We start from the raw sequence: 23,204 nt of genomic DNA, 5'->3' as shown, positions 1-23,204 counted from the left end.
TGTTGAACATATTGTATCCCTGGTTTACTTTAGGACAATCCTAAATGTTTCAAACAGGAGAGGGGCTAAAACAAAACACTGACTATTTTAGGCCTCTGCCAGCCTAGAACCTGATTCTGTTACTGGAATGCTCTTCTTTTCCTCATTTTCATCTCCCCTCAGAGATTCATTTTCAGAGGAGGACCTGGAGCTTCTTGAGATAGAAGACCGCAAGAAGTAAGCTAATTTTGGAAACACTAGACAGATTAAGGAGCGTCTAATCTTTCAGGGAAAACATGAGTTTACCCACCTTCAGGATATAGGGAGTTCCTCTTTAATTCTGCATGGAAAGTGCAGCTCCCAACCCCGATTTCAACTGATGACCAGGCAAAACAGTTCTTATATAAGAAGCCAACGTCTAAGAAAATATCCTGAGGAATTTCTGATGTATTTCTCTCATATCCTGCAATTCCATGGGAGAGGTGGACTTCCTACTATGTCATCTCCTGTGGAAAGTGATTTACAAGCTGCTTTTGAGAAGATCTATGCAAGCTATGTTCACTCTCCATTGGCCATGACTTGTAACAGTTTGCCAGTCCTACGGAGGGTAGTGTGGCAGGGCTTGGTTCACTGCCTCAATATAGTTTGCTGCTGGTTTTATATTGGTCTCTGTGTAATCTGATTTTTGGACTCCATGTGGACCTTGCATCTGGTAAATGTGATAACCTAAGTTCACTTAGTGCTGCCCTTGTGCTCTGATTCAGTCTGTCAAACCTAAACATCCCGCTATATCCAGGACAGTGTGACTCTACCCAATGAAGATCACTCTCCTCCCTGAAACATTATGTACAGTAATGAGAAGCTTTGGTATTATTTTGAACTAGATCTTGGCTAATAATTTAGGAACCATTGCCTAAGAATTCTAAGCTAGAAGGGAATACTATAGATATCAGTATGATGTTACTAGATTCATGAGAGAGTGCAAACTATGTTACAGGAATCAACATCTCTTAGCTGTGATAACTAAATGAAGTCCCATGTTCAGAGACACAAAATATTTGGATATGTTAGTTGCTTGGGGAGAAGTCCATTATTTCCATGTCTGTTTGTGGGTAGCTGCTAGAAGCAGAGAATATGAAACATTACTAAAATAAGAAATACCCAATGGCGTCCATGGCAAACCACAAAATAGTGATAGCAAAATAATGACACATATATATTAACAATCACATAAATCCTGCAGGTACATACTTGGGTCAGGATGTCTGTTGCAAGTATGTAAACCATGGCATTTGCATGATGACATTATCATGCGTGTGTCATCATTTGACACACACACCCCAACTTGGATGGCGATAGAAATACCATTCCCAATGGATAATATTCTGATACATTGCAAAAAGTCAGCCATTACCCACATGAAGAAGCACCATGTACCAATACAATTTGATGAAAATTCATTTTACAGAGCTTCCTGATTCCATCACTTATGTAGAATAGAAGTATCCATTCTTGGTCATATCTACGGAAGACTGACCATGCATAGAACTATAATCTGCAACTTTTATCTGAACTATCAGACTGAAAATGGACCCTTTTATCTGATGTAGAGATATTGCTAAATGACCTGGATTCAACACACGTACAAGTCATCAATTAGGTACCAGGTCAATTTCTATTATGTATTTATCACTTTTCTCTCTTGCTTTTTCACATCATTCCAAACAAACTTAATGCAACATTCCTTCTTCAGGAAACCAAAAGGAGTCAGAGGTATCTTCTGACTTGGCTGAAGGCTTAGTTTTGATTTGGTATAAAAGAGCAGCCTCTGGAGCAAACTCCCCATTCTCGCAACTTGAATTTTCAGAATATTTTCTCACCATTTTCCTCAGAGGTACTAATTATTCAGTTGGGCAGTAAAAGCTGGGAAGACACTGCTCCAGGGTCAGTTCTCAACTATGTTCCTGAGCCTTCAGACAGGCAGTGCCTTCTTTTCTCTTCCCCACCTCTGGCCAGCCCATTGACTGACATATTACAGGGAACATTTTTATTATTCCATCCTTTTATTCTCAGGATGTAACTTTACTGCAAATGCTTTAAGTTAAGGCTGCAGATGCATAGTTGTTCAGGCAAAAATCCATCAAAAGAAATCTTGGGAGCAAGTTCCTAAGCTGCTATTATTATTTCTGTTTCTAAAACTTCTTCCAATATTTTTTGAGGCACTTCTCTTTTTCTAAAGATAGCACTCCCTTAACTGTTACATTTTGCCCTCCTGAAATAGATCTTGCTTCGTGAAAGCAATATCCAGTGAAGGGTTTAGTCTGCATGCATTTTATAGCAGCAATAGAAACTTACTTGCCTTCAAGCCCATCATCTTTTTTCTGAGACATTTGCTGCAATCAAGGAAGCCAAGAAGAAAAAATGCAAATAGCACAGCTTGCAGCTTCCTAAAGCTGAAGTGTTCTTCAAATTGCAACGGAGTAAAAGGGAATTCTGGGAATCTTGGTATGTTTGATATTATTTCTTTCATTGGGAAGCAAAGATTGTAGTACTGATGTAAGATAGTTGATGAAGGTAATAGGGGAAATGGGAAGAGGTAGATGTAAAATGTCTGTGTATTTGTACAGATATTTCCAAATACCTTCTCCCAAACAGAGATATTGCTCCAATCGTTTGACATATCTGACATATCAGATATAATTTGATATTATATCTGAATTATCAATGTGCACTCACAGTATATTTTATGAACAATGCTATTTTAAAATACAAAGAGTAGACTTTTAAAAATCTCTAAATTCAACCATATCTCACTGACGTGCATAAGCTTGAACACCCATTTGCCATTTCCCCCTAAGATAAATCATAGAAGAGGTAGAAGAGGTAGAAACATAGAAGAGGTTATTTGCCCAGGACATTCTCCCACAAAAGCAGATGAGGGTTATTTGTATATGGAACATTGTGAATGTAAGAGAAAGATTAAAAGGTAGAGGTATGATTAGTATCCTGGAATAGGTGGTGTAATTTTTTCACTAGATAAACACTTGGTGCATGGTCTGAAAATACTGACCACCCATGCTTTGGCAAGATTCCTGCTTCTCACTCACATGTATTTTACCACAGAAATGACCAAGACAAGTCTAGATTTGCTCCAGTACTAGAGACATGCTTGAGAGTTAAAGGGACTTTGGATTTTGTGAATCTGGAACTTCCTTTGATGACATGTCTGATCCTTGCTTTTTCATTTCTGAGCAATGAGAACTGCACTGTTGTGACAGGCATAAAACTTTCTTTGGGGACAGGGAGAGGGCTATCGAAATCTAGATTGCTCCTTAACCTCAAACAGAATTTCTAGCCCCTGGAACAGCATCCTAGATCTGTTGGATTGTCGCTCTAATCTCCATTCCTGAATGATTCAATCTTGATATGGGACAATAAAAGCAGTAGAAAAGAAATATATTGGACTTCCTGGTGAGGAAAAATGGTGAACTAGACATCTCCAAATGAGCAGAGACAATGATGCGGCAACAATCAATGGAACGGCAGCAAGGTCAATCCCACAGAACTCCTCTGGACAAGGATAGGATGAGACATTGCCCACCTGGACTCTGGACAGCTGCTCCAGGATAGCAGTTATCCCACAGGTCTAAGCACTGGGAGACAAGGGAAGCCATCAAGCTCTCAACAGTGGCAGAGTCTTTAAGGACACTGGGTTTGACCACCTCACTTCCTAATCACCTTTGGATTTATAATTTACATTTAAAAGAGGTCTTCCAAACAACAAGTTTGAAAATCTACCTGGTGAATAAAACTTCATCCCAAAAGGAAGGAATATAAGGTTGAATTGTTTGATCAGGGCTAAAATAAGAAATACTTTTATAAAATTCTGGAAACCCTTTATGGACTTTTGCCAACATTTGAAAGAAATGACAATGATTTTTGGATTTGTGAATGGATAAGGTTATGGGAAGAAGTGAATCATGTATGTAATTTTATAGGGTATGGGGAATTATTAATTTGCCTGTACTTGTTGCAAGGAAGATCGGGAATCGCTTCTTTAAATATTCATTTTTTTCTATCTCTCTTCTCTTCTCTTCTTTTTCTTTTGTCTTTTTCTTTTCTTTTTTGCACTTTGTATTTCTTTTTTTCTATTTCTTTTTTTTTCTTTTTCTGATTTCAGTTTGTATTATCTTTTAGTATTGTAAAACTATTTAATAAAAAGTTTAAAAAAAAAAGATACTGAGATCTTATTCAGCCAAGGTACTGTACTAATGCTAAGCTAAAATATAAATGGAATTAAACTTCTACTGTTAGAATATTTAAAAGATATATTCTTTTTGGACACAGGGTGAAAAAGAATGTACAAATTAAGAATAATCATAGCGCTGTATCTAAATAGAAGTAGCTAAAGCTCTATGAATGCAACAAACTTTCTTTCCCCACTACTAGAAATTTTGGTTCTCAGTACTCTCTATCACTGAGGGACCTTATGGAAAATGTGGGACAGATCATGGAAGGTTGTAGTGGGGAAAGGAGAAAAATATAAGACTGACTTTCACAAGCAGAAGTAAATTTCCTCACAGGTCTTACATTATTGGATCCATGTCATTGGCAAGGAGTATGTATTCCCTACAGTAAAAAAGCTCTTTCTAGAGTATGAATGTTAACATTCATGGTTCTTTGACTTAAAATATTGGGGGTATATAAAAATACCAGTCAGACAAATCAATAGAAATATCTATGGTAATCAAGTTTATTTCTCCTGAGGAACTTGCTGGGCTGCCCATAAATAAACATTTATGCTCGGAGTTGAAAAACCTTGCTAAATCTTTGAGCATTATGTGATGCTCATGTTAGAGCAGGCGTCATCTTCTACTTCTCTCAGATCAGTTGGCAAGGGATCACACACTGCCTCACCTCCAAGCCAACTGCTGGCAATTTCCCTCACTTGGGTAAGCCCTGCTTGTTTTTTAGTTATTAGATGGAAGAATCTAACAAGATGATGGGTCTCTGTTCTACCCTTCTGTCTGTCCCATATGCCAGGTTGTAACATATAAATAACTAATTTGGAAAATTCTACTAAGTTAACAATCTACTAATAAGGAGGCCAATTAAACTTCTGCCAGCTAATTGGAAGCCTATAAAAGTTACCCCAGTGAAGAAAAAAGAATCAATCCTCAACCAATATGAACAATATGAAAAAAAAAAAATTCTTTCTGATTCCCACAAATGGCAACCAGTAAATAAATAATAGGAGGGTGAGTTCAGGATAAACTTGATCCTAAATATTGTTTTGAAATCTGTTAATGAGGTCACTCCTCAGGCTTTTGCATGACCTCCATTACTGCAAGATTGTCTTCTTGCAAGACTAAGGAATGCAGAGTTGCCTTTCCAACCTTCCACAATTCTTCTTCCTTTACAATAGTGATTCCTGGAGACTGGAGAGCTCATTTCCATGAAATCTTAAAAGAAAACCTGTTCTGGGATCATCTAAAAGGGATACATCAAATGATCCCAATTCCACTTACTTCATGGACCATGTAGAGCTGTACAAGTATGAGCACTATTTATTTGTAACTTTAGAGTTACAGCACTCATTCAAGAGTGGGTCCACATATGCATTATAACCCACTCAGGTATGTTAAGAAAATTGGCAGCACATGCAGGCAGAGTAAAGGCAATGCCACCCATATTTTTAAACTCCAGAAAGGGAGAAGCACCATAGAGGCATGTAACTCTTGCCTTGTTATACTCCTCTACTCTCTAAAATATTTTGATACAAGTTTTAAATGTATTTCTTGTACATAGGTAAGCTCTAAAGTCAATAGGACAATGCAAACAAAGGAGAGGAAATTAGCAGAGGGAATATCTTCAAGGACTTTAATGGTTAGAAAATTGAGCTATTAGCAGCAATTAAGGACAGTGCTAGACACAACAGTTAATGGTACTTATTGAGTTAGACATTTAACAAGCCTTGAAAAGTGTAAATAAAAAGAAATTCAAGCAGTGTATGCCCGTAGTCAGGTAAAGTCAATCTTAATTGAGTTCCATCTGAGAGACTTGATTTCTCACTCTCTCTTAAATGGCAAGGAAGGATCCAGTAATGGTGAGGATATGTTAGAGTAAGTGTGGAAAAGAAAGGAGGAAAATTCACGGATAGAGGAGTAAGAAAGAAGAACATGGAGGTAGGCTTGTTCTTTTCTAAAATCCAAGTAAATACAGCAACATAAGTAGCACAGCAATGAAAAGAAAAGGGAAAACAAGGGAAAATGAGAAGAGGATTTTCTTCTTAAAGCTACAATAGCTAGAATAAAATGTAACTAAATGTAACCAAGTTTTTAAAAAAGAGAAATATAAATTTTCTACAACAACTGCCTCCCTTACAAAATAGAAGGTACATATTTCGACTACTTCTCCAGATCTTTTTTCTTCAAGGATCCCTTTCCCTGATTTTGACAATTTCAGGCAATTTCAGCTTCCGTGTGCTGCTGAGCACAAGGTGTTTCAAATAAGTAATCCTATCCATTCTAACTGTGGGATGCTAGTAGACAAAGTCAATGAATTTTCTAATTGCGTTGTGAGATTGACTAGAAGACATAAAAGAATTCTAGATAGGGTTCTCCCATAAGATGATATTATAAAATTGACTAGCAAATGAACCAAGGGCCAAGGAGAGGCAAGGCCACTCATGAACAGAAAAGGATTTTTCTTTCTTCATCAAGTGCACAGAAATTATGGTTTACACCTAAAGTGAAAAATTAAGCATAGCAAGCCCATGAATCTGTAACTGCTGTATTATCTATTGTCAAAAATGCATAGCCTTCATCATCTCCTATTGTGTGCCTTATACATGCACTTTTGAAGCACAGCAGATATTGTCCTGCGCTGGTTGTCATGTGACCACTAAACAGCCACTGAACTTTGGAAAACTGCTGCCTCACACCACAGAAGGGTTTCTAGTGTTTGGTTCTCTGTACAACTAGGTTGATTCCTGCTTCCCCTTGGGTGGGTGGTATTGTGAGGATAGCCATGAAGTAATGGATGTCCACCATATCTGATTCCTCAATTCTTCCTTCCAGAGCAGTCCATTCAAGTCCTACAATTCCTGTTCATAATTGTCTCCTTCATGATTTTCTTGTTCAGCACAATGACCGCTGGTCTACCATCTAACTCAGACACAGAATAACCAAGGTGGAAGGAAGTCTAAGTCTCAAGGAAAGGGCCAGAAGGATACAATTCCCAGTGGTTGATTTGCTGTCTTGTGGAGGGTCTCCTGTTATGTGGAGGTAACAGCCTTTGCTGGATTTTCCTGTTCTCAAAAGATAATGAGATTCAAATGTAGCAGTGGAAATGAGCACCAAGACTTTCATGTGTCTATCCTCTATTTCTAAAAGCTGATAGCTGTACTGAAAGGGGTGGCTGTGTAATCTTCAAAATATATCTTGGTCCTTGAGTGGTGGGGGGAGGAGAGAAATGGGATGGAGTGTTTTCTCTCCATTGCATTTATTTACTGGACCTGAAGTTCTTCCTTGTGGTATCTTTCCGGGGATTGGCAGAAACTCTATAAGGCAGACCCCCAAACTGGTAGATAGGCACAGCTATATTCAATTTAGTTGACTTGGAATGCTGCTATCTGTCCCCCATTCCTAAGTGCAGTGTACTGAACTAGTTGAGCCTGAATGTTAGCACAGCACGGAATACAGATTATTAGGACCAAGTAATTTGTATTCCATGATTTGAACTTTCCTAGATGCATTGGATTAGCCACTACTAGAAAAAGAATGCTGAATTGAATAGGACCAGCAGGTCTGCTCTAATGTTCTTAAGAAAGTGGCCAAAGAGATTGGATGGATGCTTGGGCTGAACCTTGTCTAACTGGACCTCTTCCCAAGCATCATTCTGAGCACGATAGCAATTTTTTTCCTATAGACATCATTTTTCTACAGCTTCTGAGTTAAAGATCAAAACAAACGTATTTTATCAGTCTCTCAGTTCACAGGGCTAATTGCTTGGATACAAGAAGAAAAACTTGGGGGGTGGGGGCAGGGGGAGGGGGTTCTAGGTAAGCCCTGCCATTTTTTAATGGAAAGAGTCTGCTAAGCGTCTTGGAAACTATAGCATGCTTAAAACTGATGTCATTATCTAAGGGGTTTAGTCTAGAAATAGAGATGCCATTCCCAGTCATTGACTTGACAGTATTCTACACACTGCCAGCCTTGTTTCAGGCACTTCACAAAGCATCTCTTGAAAAGGAAAACAAGCTAGTCTTTGTAAATAAAAGTTCACGCAGTTGCATAATGAAGCCATTTTCCAAACTGGTACTGAATGATTTTTTTTTTTTTTAAAGCAGACAGAGAAGCTAATTAATAGTATTAAGATGCCATTTTCTAGTAAAAGATCCTGGATCTTGGACTTCTTGGCTACCTGATTTCCTCTTGAAGTTTCAGAATGGCAAAAAAATCATATCTCCATATCATCCTTCTGACCGTGAATCTATCCATCTCACATTTTCCATGACTGTGATACTGTCAAAGACATCCTGCAAGTTAGTTGGCCAACATCAGCAATGTCTTATTAAGCCCTGAGTATGGGACGTAAGGGGAGGACTGGGGAAGTCTGACTTGAAGGTTGCGTGGGTGGCTATCAAGCGGGAAGGCGAAAGGGGAACAACGATCCTGAAAAAGTTGGTGGGAACCAGAGCTTTGAATCCAGACTCAGCCTGTATCCTGACCGAGGGGAGATAAGGTGGCAGCGCAGCTCGCGCTGCTTTCCTGGAATACAATCTGCGTTTTGACACTCTCTGTTAAGCACGGCCCATCTGTATGTTATTCAGCCAGAGCCTCCAGGGAGAAAGAGGAGCTCCAGACTCCAAAAGCAAGTGAGAAAGACAGCAAAGGCACTCTTTTGAGAAGGAACTGTTGCAAACTGACTTCGAAGTCCCACATCTGGAAGCTGATACTTAAAATAACTGAGGCGCCACTCAACCAAGTGAGCCGGGAGGCAATTAAAGCAGCAGCAAAAAGCAAGAAGCTGAAAGATCCTGCTGAATGTGAGGGGAGGAGATGGCTTTGATCTTGGCCTGGACCCTGCTTTTTCCGATCTTCTCCTTCCTGGGACGTTTCTCCCTAAGCTCAGCTTCGGCGGAGGACAATGTTTTTCATTTTGACACTGAAGAGAGCTCAGCCCATGGTAGCCAAGACAATAGCCTTCTCACAGGGCAGCAACAAGCTGTAGCTTTTGCGAGCTGGCCGCGTTTTGCTGAGGTACAGTCACTCTCCTGTCTGTTGACCTTTCTCCTCCTTTGTATGCTTTCTCTCCTATTTGTTTAAGACTTCAAACGGGTAATGCAAATGCCCTCCACTTGAAAGCAGAAGTGTGGGGCTTGGAAGATTTTAAGTCTTTTTAAATGCTGCTAGAAAAGCTTCCCTTTCAAATTCCAGAGTGCATCTCCTGGTGCAGTACTATAAATTCAGGTTAGCTTGCTTGGCTTTTCATGAAAGAAAAATAACTTAGGCCTACCAAACAGCCCTGTTTCAAGTAAATAAACTTACAGTATCACCTTCTGCTTTAAAATAAATTTCTGTACTTATACTGACATTGTAAGGCCTCTAGAATTCCAGGAAGATTTGAAGGGAGAATTATTGGTTTGTTGGGAAAGAGAAAAAGAGGCTCAATAACAAAATCTGGTTATTTCAGTGCTTTTGACAATAAGGATTCATCTAGCTGCCTGTGTATACAGACCATCCCATTCATTTCAGCATGAGCACACAGTCCCATGATCCTACATTGATCTATGTGAGTCAGTGGACATCTAAAAGTTATTATCCTGTTTAATGGGGAAATGTGTATTCTTATGAGAAAGGTTTGTTGTTGCTGCTGTTGTTTTAACTTGAACACTTCTTGATTTTCATTATATCCCTGTTTTCCCTAGCCAAAATCTTGACTAGGATTGGTATCACCATGTGATTACCCTTCCGAAATTCCCCTAGAAACAAGGGTTCCGGTTTTGTACAAAGAATTCTCCCTGGGATCTCAATTCCACTACGGTAGAAAAGAAAGAGCTTTGCACATGAAAAGGATATGTGTGCAGGACAGCATGCTCCTTAAATGCAAATTAGGAATATCAATGAAAATAGGGCTCTGTATTAAGGTTCTATGGTTATATCATATGGGTGTATTCTCCCAATTTGGAAATATAATGTCAGAAGTAGTTATGAATCCTACTGATTTCAGTAGAATTCAAGAGTGTAGTATGGTACAGCATCTTAGCCTATAGACTGTACATTACATCTATATGAAGGTATGTGGGCAACCTCATCAATCTTTCATTTGCCTCCTTGGAAATTACTGCCACACAGTTCAGGGCTTGTGTCATAACAATTGTGTTCTAAGTAGCAGTTCATAAGACTCAAACTTTAGAAAATAAATGGCTGAAGACCATCTGTAGCAGAAGGTTCTTCTACCTTTACAGAAAATAAGGACACCAATGTACTTTGATGACACAGAAAATGTAAGCATTTACTCAAGTAGACGTAAAATATATGAGATAATGATAATGCAGTAGGTTTTATTTCCATTTTGGATACTTGACATTGATTGATTTTGGTTTAGGTATAATTCACAACTGAGGTAGGGGGGGGTGGAAACCCCGCAAGGTGACTTGGATGGGGACAAACTATATCCTGTATAAGTGATATTGTGTAGGAGGCAAATTAAGACAGAGAGGTCATGGGAAAGAAGGTTGAGAATTTGTGCAATAAACTAGAAAGTGTACAGAGCTTAGCCCAGAATGAGTTCCCAGGATTGAAGCATTGCTTCATTAACTAGTGCTACTAAATTCAACAGATAAATGTATAGCAGGTTTTAAATTGAACAGTGGAAAAATCTTGGTTTGCAACTAAACTTTTCTTTGAACCAGTATTTAGGTAAAGGAGAATTTATGTAAATATATTATCATTCTAGTATTCTTCCAGTTTGAATTTCTTATTCCTGTGACTCCATGTGTTATCCTCAATACTCAACTTTGTTCAGGAAAAAAATCCCTCAAAACTGACAAGTTTGAAATATAGTTGAATAGGAACTCCTACCTAAGATTGTGTTAAATATAAGTGTTGATATGGGTATAGCCCACAACGCTGGACATAAATTATCAAAGCTGGATACAAATTACATACATTTGTTAGTATTTGCCAATAGCCATATTGAGTAAAGTATCTGGTTTACATATGTAATGTTTGCAGTATCAAATTCATTAAATTCAAATCCACAGCTCAAATTCATTGGTATGCCTGGTCAGCAAAAATACATTTATTTATTTCATTTCCACCCTGTCTTTCTGCTCTGGCAAGAATTCATAAAACAGCAGAATATATGGGACAGTGAATCAATCAAAAATCAAAGGCCAAAATATATGCTTAATTTATTTCCCCAGTATCACTAGATTCACTGCTTGATTGGCTGGTTTATCATGAAGTAGAAGTAGAAAGAACATGAGAGCTGAACATCTCAGCTCACAAAAAGCCCCTAAATGGATGAATAAGATTAATTTGGGTTTCCTATCCCTGTACATTTTTATGTTGGGTTAGGCTTCACCGCAAATGTTTTCTTTTAAGGAACTGCAGCCAAGCAAATATTTTCTGCCAGTACCAGCCACTGCTTTAGTTGGAAATTAAATCTGGGTCAAGTTAATATCCACAAAGATATCACTGTACAAGCCCTTAATTTTATAGGTAAGGAAGAATGAAGATACAGTCTAATCAGAATTAAGCACCCATGGATTTCCATAGGAAATTTTTAGCACACATAGTTCTCTAGAAAATCCAGTAGAAATTTGGTTCTAATATGGGTTGTTTAATGATGAGTAACAAAATACACACGTCCAATAGATGTTTATGGTATACAGTAATGTCTTCACAACTTTTCTCCAATTACTAACTGGGTTTTTACATTTTTATTTATTTAGGTACCTTTGAGTCAGTCTTGACTCCTGGCACTACATGGACAAGTCCCCGCATTTTTTGGAAGTGGCTTGCCATTGCCTGCTTCCTAAGGCTGAGAGGGAGTGACTGGCCCAGCTGGCTTTGTGCCTAAGGGAGGACTAGAACTCACAGTCTTTTGGTTTCTAGTCCAATGCTCTCAATTGGAATTTATTGTACAAATTTTCTGAGTGATTTTGGCTGTATAACTTAGAAAACACCATTCCCTTATAATGAGCAATTATTCTTCAACGATTATTAGCCCCAATGCAAGGCAATTGTCACTGCTGAATGACAGCTGAGTCCCAGCTGAGCATCTGGGGATCCTCCTGAACTCATAGCTCCTGCTCAAAGAGCAGGTGGCAGCTGTGGCCAAAGGGGACTTTGGACAGCTCCATCTGATGCACCAGTGTACGAGTTGTGTACCTTCCTAGATCAGGAGGCCTTTCAGACTTAGTTACCTTGAGGCTCGACTACTGCAATGCCCTGTACATGGGGCTGCCCTTGAAAACTACTCAGAAGCTTCAACTGGTCCAGAATGCAGTGGCACAGGCAATGTTGCCTCAGTATGCCCACATGACACTTCTGCTCTGCAAATTGCACTGGTTGCTAGTATTCTTCTGGGTGCAATTCAAGGTTCTAGTTATTACCTATAAAGCCCTACATGGCATAGAGCCAGGTCATTTGAGGGACTGCCTATCTCCTATGTTTCTGCCTACCCAGAATGTGCCGGCAGAGTTGGCATGCTCCGGGTCACTTTAATTAAATAGTGCCATCTATTGGGACCCAGGAAGTGTGGCTTCTCTGTCACAGTGCCTGCTCTTTGGAATGAGTTCCCCCCTGAAATCCATGTGGCCCCACCCTGGTAGCATTCAGTAAAGCCTTGAAGCTCTGGTTGTTCTTCCAGATGTTGGGTTGAGATGGGGCCCTTGTTGGATGTTTCTTTGTTATTTTTGTTTATGTCTGTATATAGTGATTGGATCCCATCTTGTTTTGATTTGTATAGGATTTTTTATGGTAATGTATATTGTGAGCCACCCAGAGTCATGCATTTAGCATATTTCTGTAGTTTTTAAAATTATTCCTTAGTTCTGATATGTGGATTGCTTCTGTATTCTGTCCCCTGGATTATCCTTTGGCCCTGACTCGCTCTCTGGTCCTGATTGTCCTTCAGCCCTAATAACCTGGCAAAACTCTTGGATGACCTGGCATCAATGGGTAAATAAAGCTCATCCTACACATTCATGGACTCCATATAATTAGTTCACCATTAAATTACCCTTTAGTAATAAGAATTAATCCTATTAATTAATTAATGATCTTGAACTAGACACATTAAACTTGCATCCAAAGCTAACCATATCAGCCATGGCTTGTATCAGAGGGGACACTGCTGGACAAATCACTTAGCATATGCATCTGGAGAGGAAGATAGGTACAAAAATGAAGAGCTCACATTGTGATGTCACAATATACCTTGCATCATTTTGGTGTTACTGTGTTTAGGAATGGATGCCTACCTCACCAAGGTTCATGTCCTAGCAAAGTGGGATTAGAGCCTTGCTCACTCTGCATTTTCTTTTTCTTGCTGTCACTTTTTCTTCTCTACTAAACTGTGATGAACAACTGTTATAGCAGTTCTACCTATTTTATATTTTATTTTATTTTATTTTTTATTTTATTTTATAGATTTATATGGCCACCAATCATGTGGTACACAACTCTGGGTGGCTAACAAGGATGAAAAAATCACAAATAATCAAAACAAAACAAAAAACAAAAAAAAATCATTCACATCCATTCATCTATGCAATCCCAAGCTCCAACTTCACTATCCCAATACCTGGGGGAAAAAAATTCTTTATGGCTTTCCAGAAGGTTAAGAGGGTGGGGGCCTACCAGATCTCAAGGGGAAGGTGTTCCACAAGGCAGGGGCTGCTACAGAAAAGGCATGCTTTCTAGTTCCCACTAGATGGCAACATTTCAAGGAAGGAACCTGGAGCGTGCCTGCTCAATCCATTCTGGTGGAATGGGCAGATACCTTCAGGGAGTCCCACAAATAACCTGGCTCTGTGCCATGTAGAGCTTTAAAGGTGATAACCAGCACCTTGAATTACACCCAGAAAGAAACTGGAAACCAGTGCAACTTACACCGCAATGGTGTAACATTGGCAAACTGAGGGGCACACAGTACTGCAGTGAGCTGGCGCATTCTGGATCAGTGGTCTTCAAGGTCAGCCCCATGTACAGCACATTGCAACAGTCCAACCAGGAAGTAACCAAGGCATAAGTGACTGTGAGCAAGGCCTCCTGGTCCAACAATTAGCACAATTAGTGCCCAAAACTACCTGTGCAAAGGGCCCCCACCCATGGCCGCTATCTGCTCCTCAAGCAGAAGCTGCAAGTCCAGGAGGACCAGTTCTGTCCTCTTCTGCTGGCCAACTGTGTGGACTGGGCTCAAAGGGAAATAGCAAGGAAATGTATACTAGTGTCAACAGTAGGGAGAACACTGACCTGCACAGAGCATCTTCTACAAACATTCATGCCCCTGCGTTTAGGGGAGGGAGGGAGGGAGGGAGTCTCAAATGATAGGCATGAGCGCATGTACCAAGTGTCAGGGCTTTGTGTGGTTGCACCTGCTGTCCCTTGGCTGCATTAGTTTTTGACATGCAACAAATGCATAGTCACTTGTTTTCACACCAATTTTATTTTTAAAAAATGAATTTGGAGACAGATATTCACACTCATTTCTCTTTTACCTTCACTTGGTCCAACCTACTAGAAATGTAATGGGCTGATACCCTGAGGGAGTATGGTCCATCTTTTCACGCTCTTTTGATGGAAAAGCTAGTTACTAGAAAGAGGGAGAGGGCAGGCTTCTATAGGTAAATGAAAGGTAAATTAAAACTAGTGTAACAGAAGTGAAACCAAACAAATGCAGCTAAACAGGACGGTAAAGCTACATGAATGAGCTTAAAATAAAAATTCATTTGAATGTAAATTAATTCTAAATAGATGCATTATTTTTCTTATAGGGCACAACTATTTTTAAAAAATAAGAATGTTCCATTTGAATCAAGCCATTTTTTTAGGCTCAGAAATCAGAGTAAGCCTCCCAATAATGCTATTCTTGATTTATTTCCTAGTCCAAATATTGACTAGGAAATAAATTGATCCTTCCTCTCCTGAACAGACACTGACCATTAGTCAGGCTCAGTGGTGCCAGATCTTAGAAAGAGTGGTTTTATGAGAGCCACATAATCAGTTCACAGAATGTTCCAAGGTGGAATGCAGTATCTGGAGAAGGAAAAAAAAACACTAGAATAATGAAACATGATAGAGTGGGGAAACCATACTGAAACACATATACTGGCTGTTATGACATTTAATCCTGCCACACAAATACTCTGCAGAAGTTTTCCTACAAATTATTTGGATATAGACAACCTACAGTGGAAATGTGATTAGTCTGAAACATGACATGCTAGAAGTATTCTCTATTTCTCTGAGCTAGGTTTTATTGGTTTTTCAATTGTGCTGAAACAGCAGCCTTGTCCAGCATGAGAAAGATCTGCAAAGAAGTTAAAGATTAAGAAACCTGCTTCTTAATGTTCATCAGTTTCATATGATATGTTCCCACCCTTTGTATCTATTCAGTGTGGGAGTTATTAATTAAAGGTACAGAGTGGAGCAAAACATATAGCTTTAGATCTGCTTTATGAAAAAAATGCTATAAGACCTGAGTGTGTCTGCAAGATAATATAACATCAGTATATGGGAAGGGTGAAAATTGTAGAAGTGAGTGGATGAGGTGCTCTGATATTACTGATTTACTATATATGATTCAACCAAAAATATCCATGATCTTTTGTACCACCTCTACATCTCACTGTGGTGAAGCCAAAATGGGAATTCATAGATAGGGGCTTGAAAAAGGCTGATTTTTCTCTTTACACTTCTACACAGCTTACTGCTGATCATCTCAGAATGGCCACTTTGAGGACAACACCTCTAGGTTGCTCACAGGACTCAAGAGTGTCATTTTAAGTTCTGTGTTGCAAGACTGATCCTGTTTTGGAAATGAACCAGGAAGTAGGAACCAAAACTTGCCCCAGGAGCTCAGAATTGAATAGTTTAGGGAAGCCAAGAACTGAAGAACAAGGAGAAGATGCCTGAGTCTGGCATTAGCCAGAACTCCATGGAATCAATCAAAAGAGACAAGAGGGCATAAAATTCAAGAAGACCAGGTTGCTCAGCTACAAAGGAAATCCTATTATATTCCTTCCTATCTAGATGGAATTCATTCTGATTTTGGACTTGAAAAGGGAGGGAAAGCTTTTTAATTAACACACACTATCTTTCATTTTTGCCAACCACGTTAACAATTCATGGTCAATCACCACTGTGAATTCTCATCCCCATCAATACAGCTGAAAGGATTCTTCTGCCCATCTTAATGCACAGGGTTCCTTCTCAATTATGCTGATGACTTCTTTTGCCTGTCCAGACACCAACAAGCTTGGTCTAGCAGCTGGATTCCCAATGTCATTTATACTAATAAAGCATGGGTAGTGTTGTTTTTGCCATACCTTTTTTGTAGCAAATTCATATGCTAGATCATCCTACCATATGTCTGTATCCTATAGTGAACAGGACCCATCTGTTTCATTGCCCTGCATGGGCCTTGCCATTTTGCTTGCAATTTACATTTTTGACTAGGCAACAGCAGTAACATCAAGTCCCCAACTCAATTTCTTTTCTCTAGCACTTTGAGCTTGCCAGCACTTCTGCTTCTGGTTGGCTATTGCTAAATTCTCCAGAGCTACTTCTGTAATTATCTGTAACTTCACTCTCTAGGCAAGTATGTAGTCAATCACATCCTTTGGTCTTTCTAGATCTTTTGTGATGTCTATCATTTTTCTTGGTTGTCTACTATAAAACAGTTCCAAAAGACCATTAAACACCTGTAGATGTTTTAACCACTTTTCTATATGCAAGTAAGATCCAGTTTGGTGTAAAGGCACTAGGCTGCTAACCAGGAGACTGTAAGTTCTAGTCCTGCTTTAGGGTCAAAGCCAGACTGGTGACTTTAGGCCAGTCACTCTCTCTCAGCTCTAGGACAAAGGCAATATTAAGCATATTTTTGAGTGTTTGATTCATCTGTTTGGTTAGACCATTGATCTGGGGGTGATGAGGACTGGTTCTTATCCTGTGATCCCCAGAACTATATAGAGGCATCTTAGTAAGGCTGACTAGAAATCTGAACCTTGATCTGTTAGGCTTTCATGTGGTAATCCCATTCTACGGAATGCTTTGATCAGCTTTTCTTCTATCTTCTTAACTAGAATGTTTCTGAGGGGCACTGCTTGAGGCCTAGTCATATATGAATAGAATATGTTGGTAATTCTTCCTGGGTATTGTTGGTGGAACTGGTAGTGCTGCTCAAATGACAACTGGTTTTCATTTGGGTTGTATGTCACCTTAATGCATATCAGTGGTGTACCAGCACTGTACAAAAAGCCTACATGACTTTGGCACTGCCTTAATGGGTAGATTTAAAACATAAGCAACATGGGTAGCCACATTAGTATTTTGCAGTAAAACCAATGATTTTTGTGGCACCTTAAAGACTAGCCTGTTTATGTTCATACAAACTTTTGTGGATCACAGTGGATAGAATATATTGAGTGAGATGTTCTGAAATCATTTCAACACATGAAACATAATTCAAGTTTCTATGAATTGCTGGCATTAGTTTTCTAAGTCAGTCATTTTCTAAGAAATTACTTTGTATAGATTGGAAGTTACACTACAGATGTTTGGAACTTGTAGTTTATCCAAGTTTTAAGTGGAAATCAACTACTAAAATTCAAGCTGCCAGTACTAAGCTTCTTAAATCATGGGAAACTGGGAAGAAAAAGAAATTAGCAAGCCAAACTGCATAACCTAAACAGCTTTATCACATAACTATAATTACATTTTTATTGGGCTCTTTCATACAAAGATGTGCAGTGCTAATGTTACTATCTGAGAAGTAAATGGCAAAAACTGGCAGCATTAATTGTCTAACTTTATATATGCTCAAAAATACCTGAAGAATATTATCTGTATTAAAAATAGGTTGGAATCAAATATTCCTCTGCTTTTGTTTTGGGAGTAAAAATAGTTAAAAATTGCCTGGGAATGGCTATTACTGAGATCTTTTAATGCTGTCCATAACTACTGTTTCCCAATTTTGTGTTGCTTTGTAATAATTCTCCATCCCAATCCAGTTAGGTCTTTTTTTCCTCTCCTTATAAACAATCAAAGATTACAAAATGAATATGGTGACTTCATAGTGTTATGTGTCTAATCTATTTATCAGGAAGCACAAGAATGCTAATTTATATAGTTATGCTAGCCAATTATGATGTCAAAAATAAATTCTGTAAGTCAATTCTTCATTCTGCTGCATATATCTGATATCAGAAAGCTTCTGAGGCTTCTCGGTGCATTTGCTAATAATTTTAAAAATTGATCTTCCTTTTCAACCATTCTGATAGCAGCCTATCAAGAGGGCTACTGTTCTTTGCGTACTGCCCGATGAATATACACAAATGATGATGATGCTATCCATTCAGTTGTGTCCAAAAAAGCATTTGTATCAATGTCTCATGCATGTGGACAAATGCTTGGTCAGTTTATATGAGACATTGATACAAATACTTTTTTACTTCTCTTTTTAATAACAGATGGTAAAGAGATGGTATTCTCTCAGTTGAGGTATTGATTACAGACTTTTCTCCACTTGCACCTAACCACAGGACAAATATGCCCCAACATCTTTCTTATACTATGACTTCCTGGTACTGATTGTATCTCATTCCCAGTCCATATCTGATGCAGTCTTAAGTTGTCCTTAGCTGTTCCAGTTTTAAAGATATGTTTTTTTGGGGGGAAAGATGTTACAGTGGTAGCTTGCCAAGCTTAGATATGTACAGACGTGCTATTTTGCCCTGCTGATTATGATGCTTTCAAATTATCTTTTAAGATGAAGACTCACTGCATTTATAAAGACATTCAGAATTAACAAAAACCAAGAACATGCATGCCTAAGTTCAACAGAACAATCAAACTTTGTCAGACTGACAAAGTGCACAAAATAATTGGCTGAAGCTATTCTCTGTGCTTTGGACTCACAAGCATGTTCACAAATGAGAGCATTTGAGACCTATAGATTAGGACGACAATATGGAGACATCATGGGTGGTTTTAAAGTGTGTTGTGAATGATTCTTAGCTGGAGAGGGTGACTGTGTAGAGATCTCATCGTTGTTGTTGTTCAGTCGTTAAGTCGTGTCCGACTCTTCATGACCCCATGAACCATATTGCGCCAGGCCTTCCTGTCCTTCACTGCCTCCCTGAGTTTGCTCAGTTTCATGCTCATTGCTTCAGTGATGCTATCTAACCATCTCATCCTCTGCCGTCCTCTTCTCCTTTTGCCTTCAATCTATCCCAGCATCAGGGTCTTTTCCAAAGACTCCTCTCTTCGCATTAGGTGACCAAAGTATCTGAGCTTGAGCTTCATTATCAGTCCTTCCAATGAGCAATCAGGGTTGATTTCTTTTAAGATTGACTGGTTTGACCTCCTAGCAGTCCAGGGGACTCTCAAGAGTCTTCTCCAGCACCACAGTTCAAAGGCATCAATTCTTCGGCGCTCAGCCTTCTTTATGGTCCAGCTCTCACAGCCATACATTACTACTGGAAAAACCATAGCTTTGACTATGCGGATCTTTGTCGGCAAAGTGACGTCTCTGCTTTTTAATATGCTATCTAGGTTTGCCATAGCTTTCCTCCCAAGGAGCAAGAGTCTTTTAATTTCATGGCTGCAGTTTCCGTCTGTGGTGATCTTGGAGCCCAAATAAATGAAGTCTGTTACTGCTTCCATTTCTACCCCTTCTATTTGCCAGGAATTGATGGGTCCAGATGCCATGATCTTAGTTTTTTTAATGTTGAGTTTCAAGCCAGCTTTCGCACTCTCCTCTTTCACCCTCATCAAGAGGCTCTTTAATTCTTCTTCACTTTCTGCCATTAGGGTGGTATCGTCCGCATATCTGAGGTTGTTGATGATTCTCCCTGCAATCTTTACTGTGACGAGATGTGAGATCTCATCACAGTAAACCAAAACCAGATAGACTACAATATGGCTTAGCACAATGTATGAATCCACATTTATGCAGTGGCAGGAAAAAATGGGAGATTTAAAAGCAGAGTGTCTGGGGAACATGGAGTAGAATAGGAAGCAAAAGAATGGTGGTGCACAAAATGGAACTGGAAGAGAACCCTTAGGGAGTTAGAAAATCAGGAGACAAATAAGACATGCAAGCAATTATTTATGGGAATTAAAACAGAAGCCAGTTAAAGCGGCATCAGGCCACCCTTAGATCTCAAAAAGCTAAGCATGGAAGATCACCAGGAAATCCTATGACTGTAGGTGAGACTGGAAAGTAAAAAAAAAAAAAAAAAAGGTACCATCTTGGGTAAAAACAATGGTCAACCATTTCCATATTGTTGCAGGATTGTGACCATGAAGTCATCGGAGTCAAATTCAGCTCAAAGGAGACTCTGCTTTTTAGAGACTAATAACCAGAGAATTTAATGGTGTGTGGAAAGCAAGGAAGTTCTGTAGATTGATATCTTTTTCATTAAAGGCAGTAAAACTAATCAGTTCAAACAGAATCCCAGGAGTTATTGCTGGATCATTGATCTCAATTGATAAAAAAGAGGCAAAGTGAATATCGAAGTGCTCAAATGAATATTCTGCCTTCAGACTTCTCAACATTATTAAAAAGCTTCCCTAGATTGGACATATTCATTTGAAACCATTCCCCCCTCCCAGCCCGATTACAGGTTTATAATTATTTTAACTATGCAATTTTCTGCAAGAACCTATCTGCCTTTTTTTTAAAGTATATTTTATTTCACATCACAGCTAGTGGACATATGAAGAAATTCATGTTAATCAAACTGCCCTGTTACCATTTTTTTTAATCCTGTAAATTGATGTGAGGGCAGCCAGACAATTCTGGGAAAAGATATGACTGCTTTAAAGCATTCCTGACAGTTGCTGTGTTAATTTTAAATCCAAAATGCTGCACAGCCCTAATGAATAGCAGATGCAACAAAGATTATCCCTATTATGTGGTACATTTTTACACTTGTAAGCTCTAGAATTGTTTAAGGGCAGCAGTGATTTGTCTGCTCACTTACAGAGAGCAATCGTGTGTTTTTCCTCTGTGGGAAAGAACGCCTTTAAGCAAAAAATTTGTCTGTCCTGCTGTAAATGGAAAATATGAGTGTGCAGTTTTATAGAGAATGCCAAACTGAAATGTTTATACTGGAATCAACCCCATCGTTAACTCCGACTCAGTTGCTGAATAGTATTTTGTTTTGCATTTGAATCAAGAAAGAGGTAACCATGTGGAAAAATCTTCATCAGTAGAAATTACATCTGGCCACAGGAGTAAATTAAATATTTTATTTACTTTAAAACACGTAGGCATTCTCTCCATTCCTCCGCCCCCCAAGTGTTTTATTTAATAGTTATTTAATTTCATTTAAGTGTTGTGGTGTAATTAGCGGTAAGAACACAGGCAGCAATCAAAGATCCGTAATTAATTAGTTTGAATAAAACAAGTAACATAGAAGGCCTCCAGACAAAGGCCCAGACAAAAACACCCCACTGATTACATGATGCCATAAACAGGGTGTTCCCATTCTGATATGCCTTTGGGTCAATAGAGAGCCAGTTTGGTGTAGTGGTGAACAGGCTGGCCTAGGAACCAGGAGACTAAGTTCTAGGCCTCCCTTAGGCATGAAAGCCGGCTGGGTGACTTTGGGCCAGTCACTCTCTCTCAGCCCAAGCCACCTCACAGGGTGGTTGTTGTGGGGAAAACAGGAGGAGGAAGGAGTATTAGGTATGTTCGCTGCTTTGCACTATATATAAAAAGGCAGGATGATGATGATGATGATGATGATGATGATGATGATGATGATGATATACTTGGAACAGCTTACATCCTGTGATGATACCTTTAACATCATCAAACAACAACATCCGCCTTTTCCAGTTCCTTGGAAAGAACTCGATAGGTGGATAAAAATGCCAAATCCAGTCTAAACAACTGGCTGACTGTGCGACTAATAATAATAATAATAATAATAATAATAATAATAATAATATAGTGTTTCCATGGATGGAGAGGTTCTGCTAGATCTTAGCAAATGCCACTCAAGGCATGGCCCTAGAGCATTGCCTTACAAAGAGGCAATTTGCTTCTACTGGAGGGAATCCTTGCTTGGTCCCCCTCCATTCCCGGGCTCCTAATGCATCTCTGAAGTTTTGCCTCCCCCCCCCTTGCTCTTGGCATTCCAAATACGCATAAGTCCTGTTCCTCCTCCATTCCCTCAACCTCCGTTCATGTAGCAAAATGTGCTGGCAAGGGTTGGAAAAGACGTCTGAACACAGAATTGCTGGCATGCCAGCATTACAAGTCAGAACATTGAACTATTCTATGTAGCAGCCTTAAAGCTTGTTTCTCCACAGTGCATCTGTCTGGAAATGAAGCTGGAGTAAGAAATTCCAGATTTCAATGCATTCCTTAGTGATGGGCAAAGATGCTAGCCAAGTATTTTGTCTGGAAAGTGATCAGCTTGGGCTTTGGTTGGTGGATACCCCTCCCACTTGTGCTGGGAAGGCAGGCACCCACTGCTTTCCTTTGTGGGTGGATATTGGAGCAAACATGCTTCCCCTTCGTTGATGTCCTTCTCAGCCCCTTAACTCATTTTCCCTGTTCTTCCCCTCTAAAGTTTCACCATCTATCAAGCACAAATAAGACCCAAGGAGAGTAGACTGCTATTACATCAAAGAAAAACAAGACATTCTGTGATATCTCACAGTGCCCAAGGTTTTGATGTTGAAAGCTTAGTGCAACTTGATCAACGTTGCAGTCTAAAACTGAACAGCATTAGCATGCTATAATATAACAGCTGCACAGGTTGGATCTCTAATAAGCCAATATTTCAAATTAAAACAAAAAGAAAAGAGCTGTGAGGCTTAAATGCACATAATAAATGGGCACAGGACTTGGCAGTGTTTTCTGAACAAGCAAGGACTCGTGTTCTGTATATGCTCAGATAAACCATTTCCTGTTCCATGCATGGAGAGGATTCAAATGGGCCTGTGTGCTGGCTTCCCTTTCACAGGAAATGA

At 39.2% G+C, this 23,204-nt stretch overlaps 1 protein-coding gene across 1 annotated transcript in view; it reads left to right on the top strand.

Moving 5' to 3' along the window:
- The first annotated feature begins 8,568 nt into the window (after window positions 1–8,568).
- Window positions 8,569–23,204, top strand: part of LAMA4 (laminin subunit alpha 4) — a 106,548-nt gene continuing 91,912 nt past the window's right edge. The window contains exon 1 of the mRNA XM_007432552.3: window positions 8,569–9,242. Coding sequence (XP_007432614.2) covers window positions 9,042–9,242 — 201 coding nt within the window. The 5' untranslated portion in view covers window positions 8,569–9,041. The remainder of the gene's footprint in view (window positions 9,243–23,204) is intronic.

The sequence above is a fragment of the Python bivittatus genome, unplaced genomic scaffold (assembly GCF_059951505.1).
Source record: "Python bivittatus isolate LINGU-HERP-01145 unplaced genomic scaffold, Pbiv_v1 ctg000020_np1212, whole genome shotgun sequence".
NCBI lineage: Eukaryota > Metazoa > Chordata > Lepidosauria > Squamata > Pythonidae > Python > Python bivittatus.
Note: the sequence above shows the minus strand (reverse complement) of the source record. Positions and strands in the feature narration are given on the sequence as shown.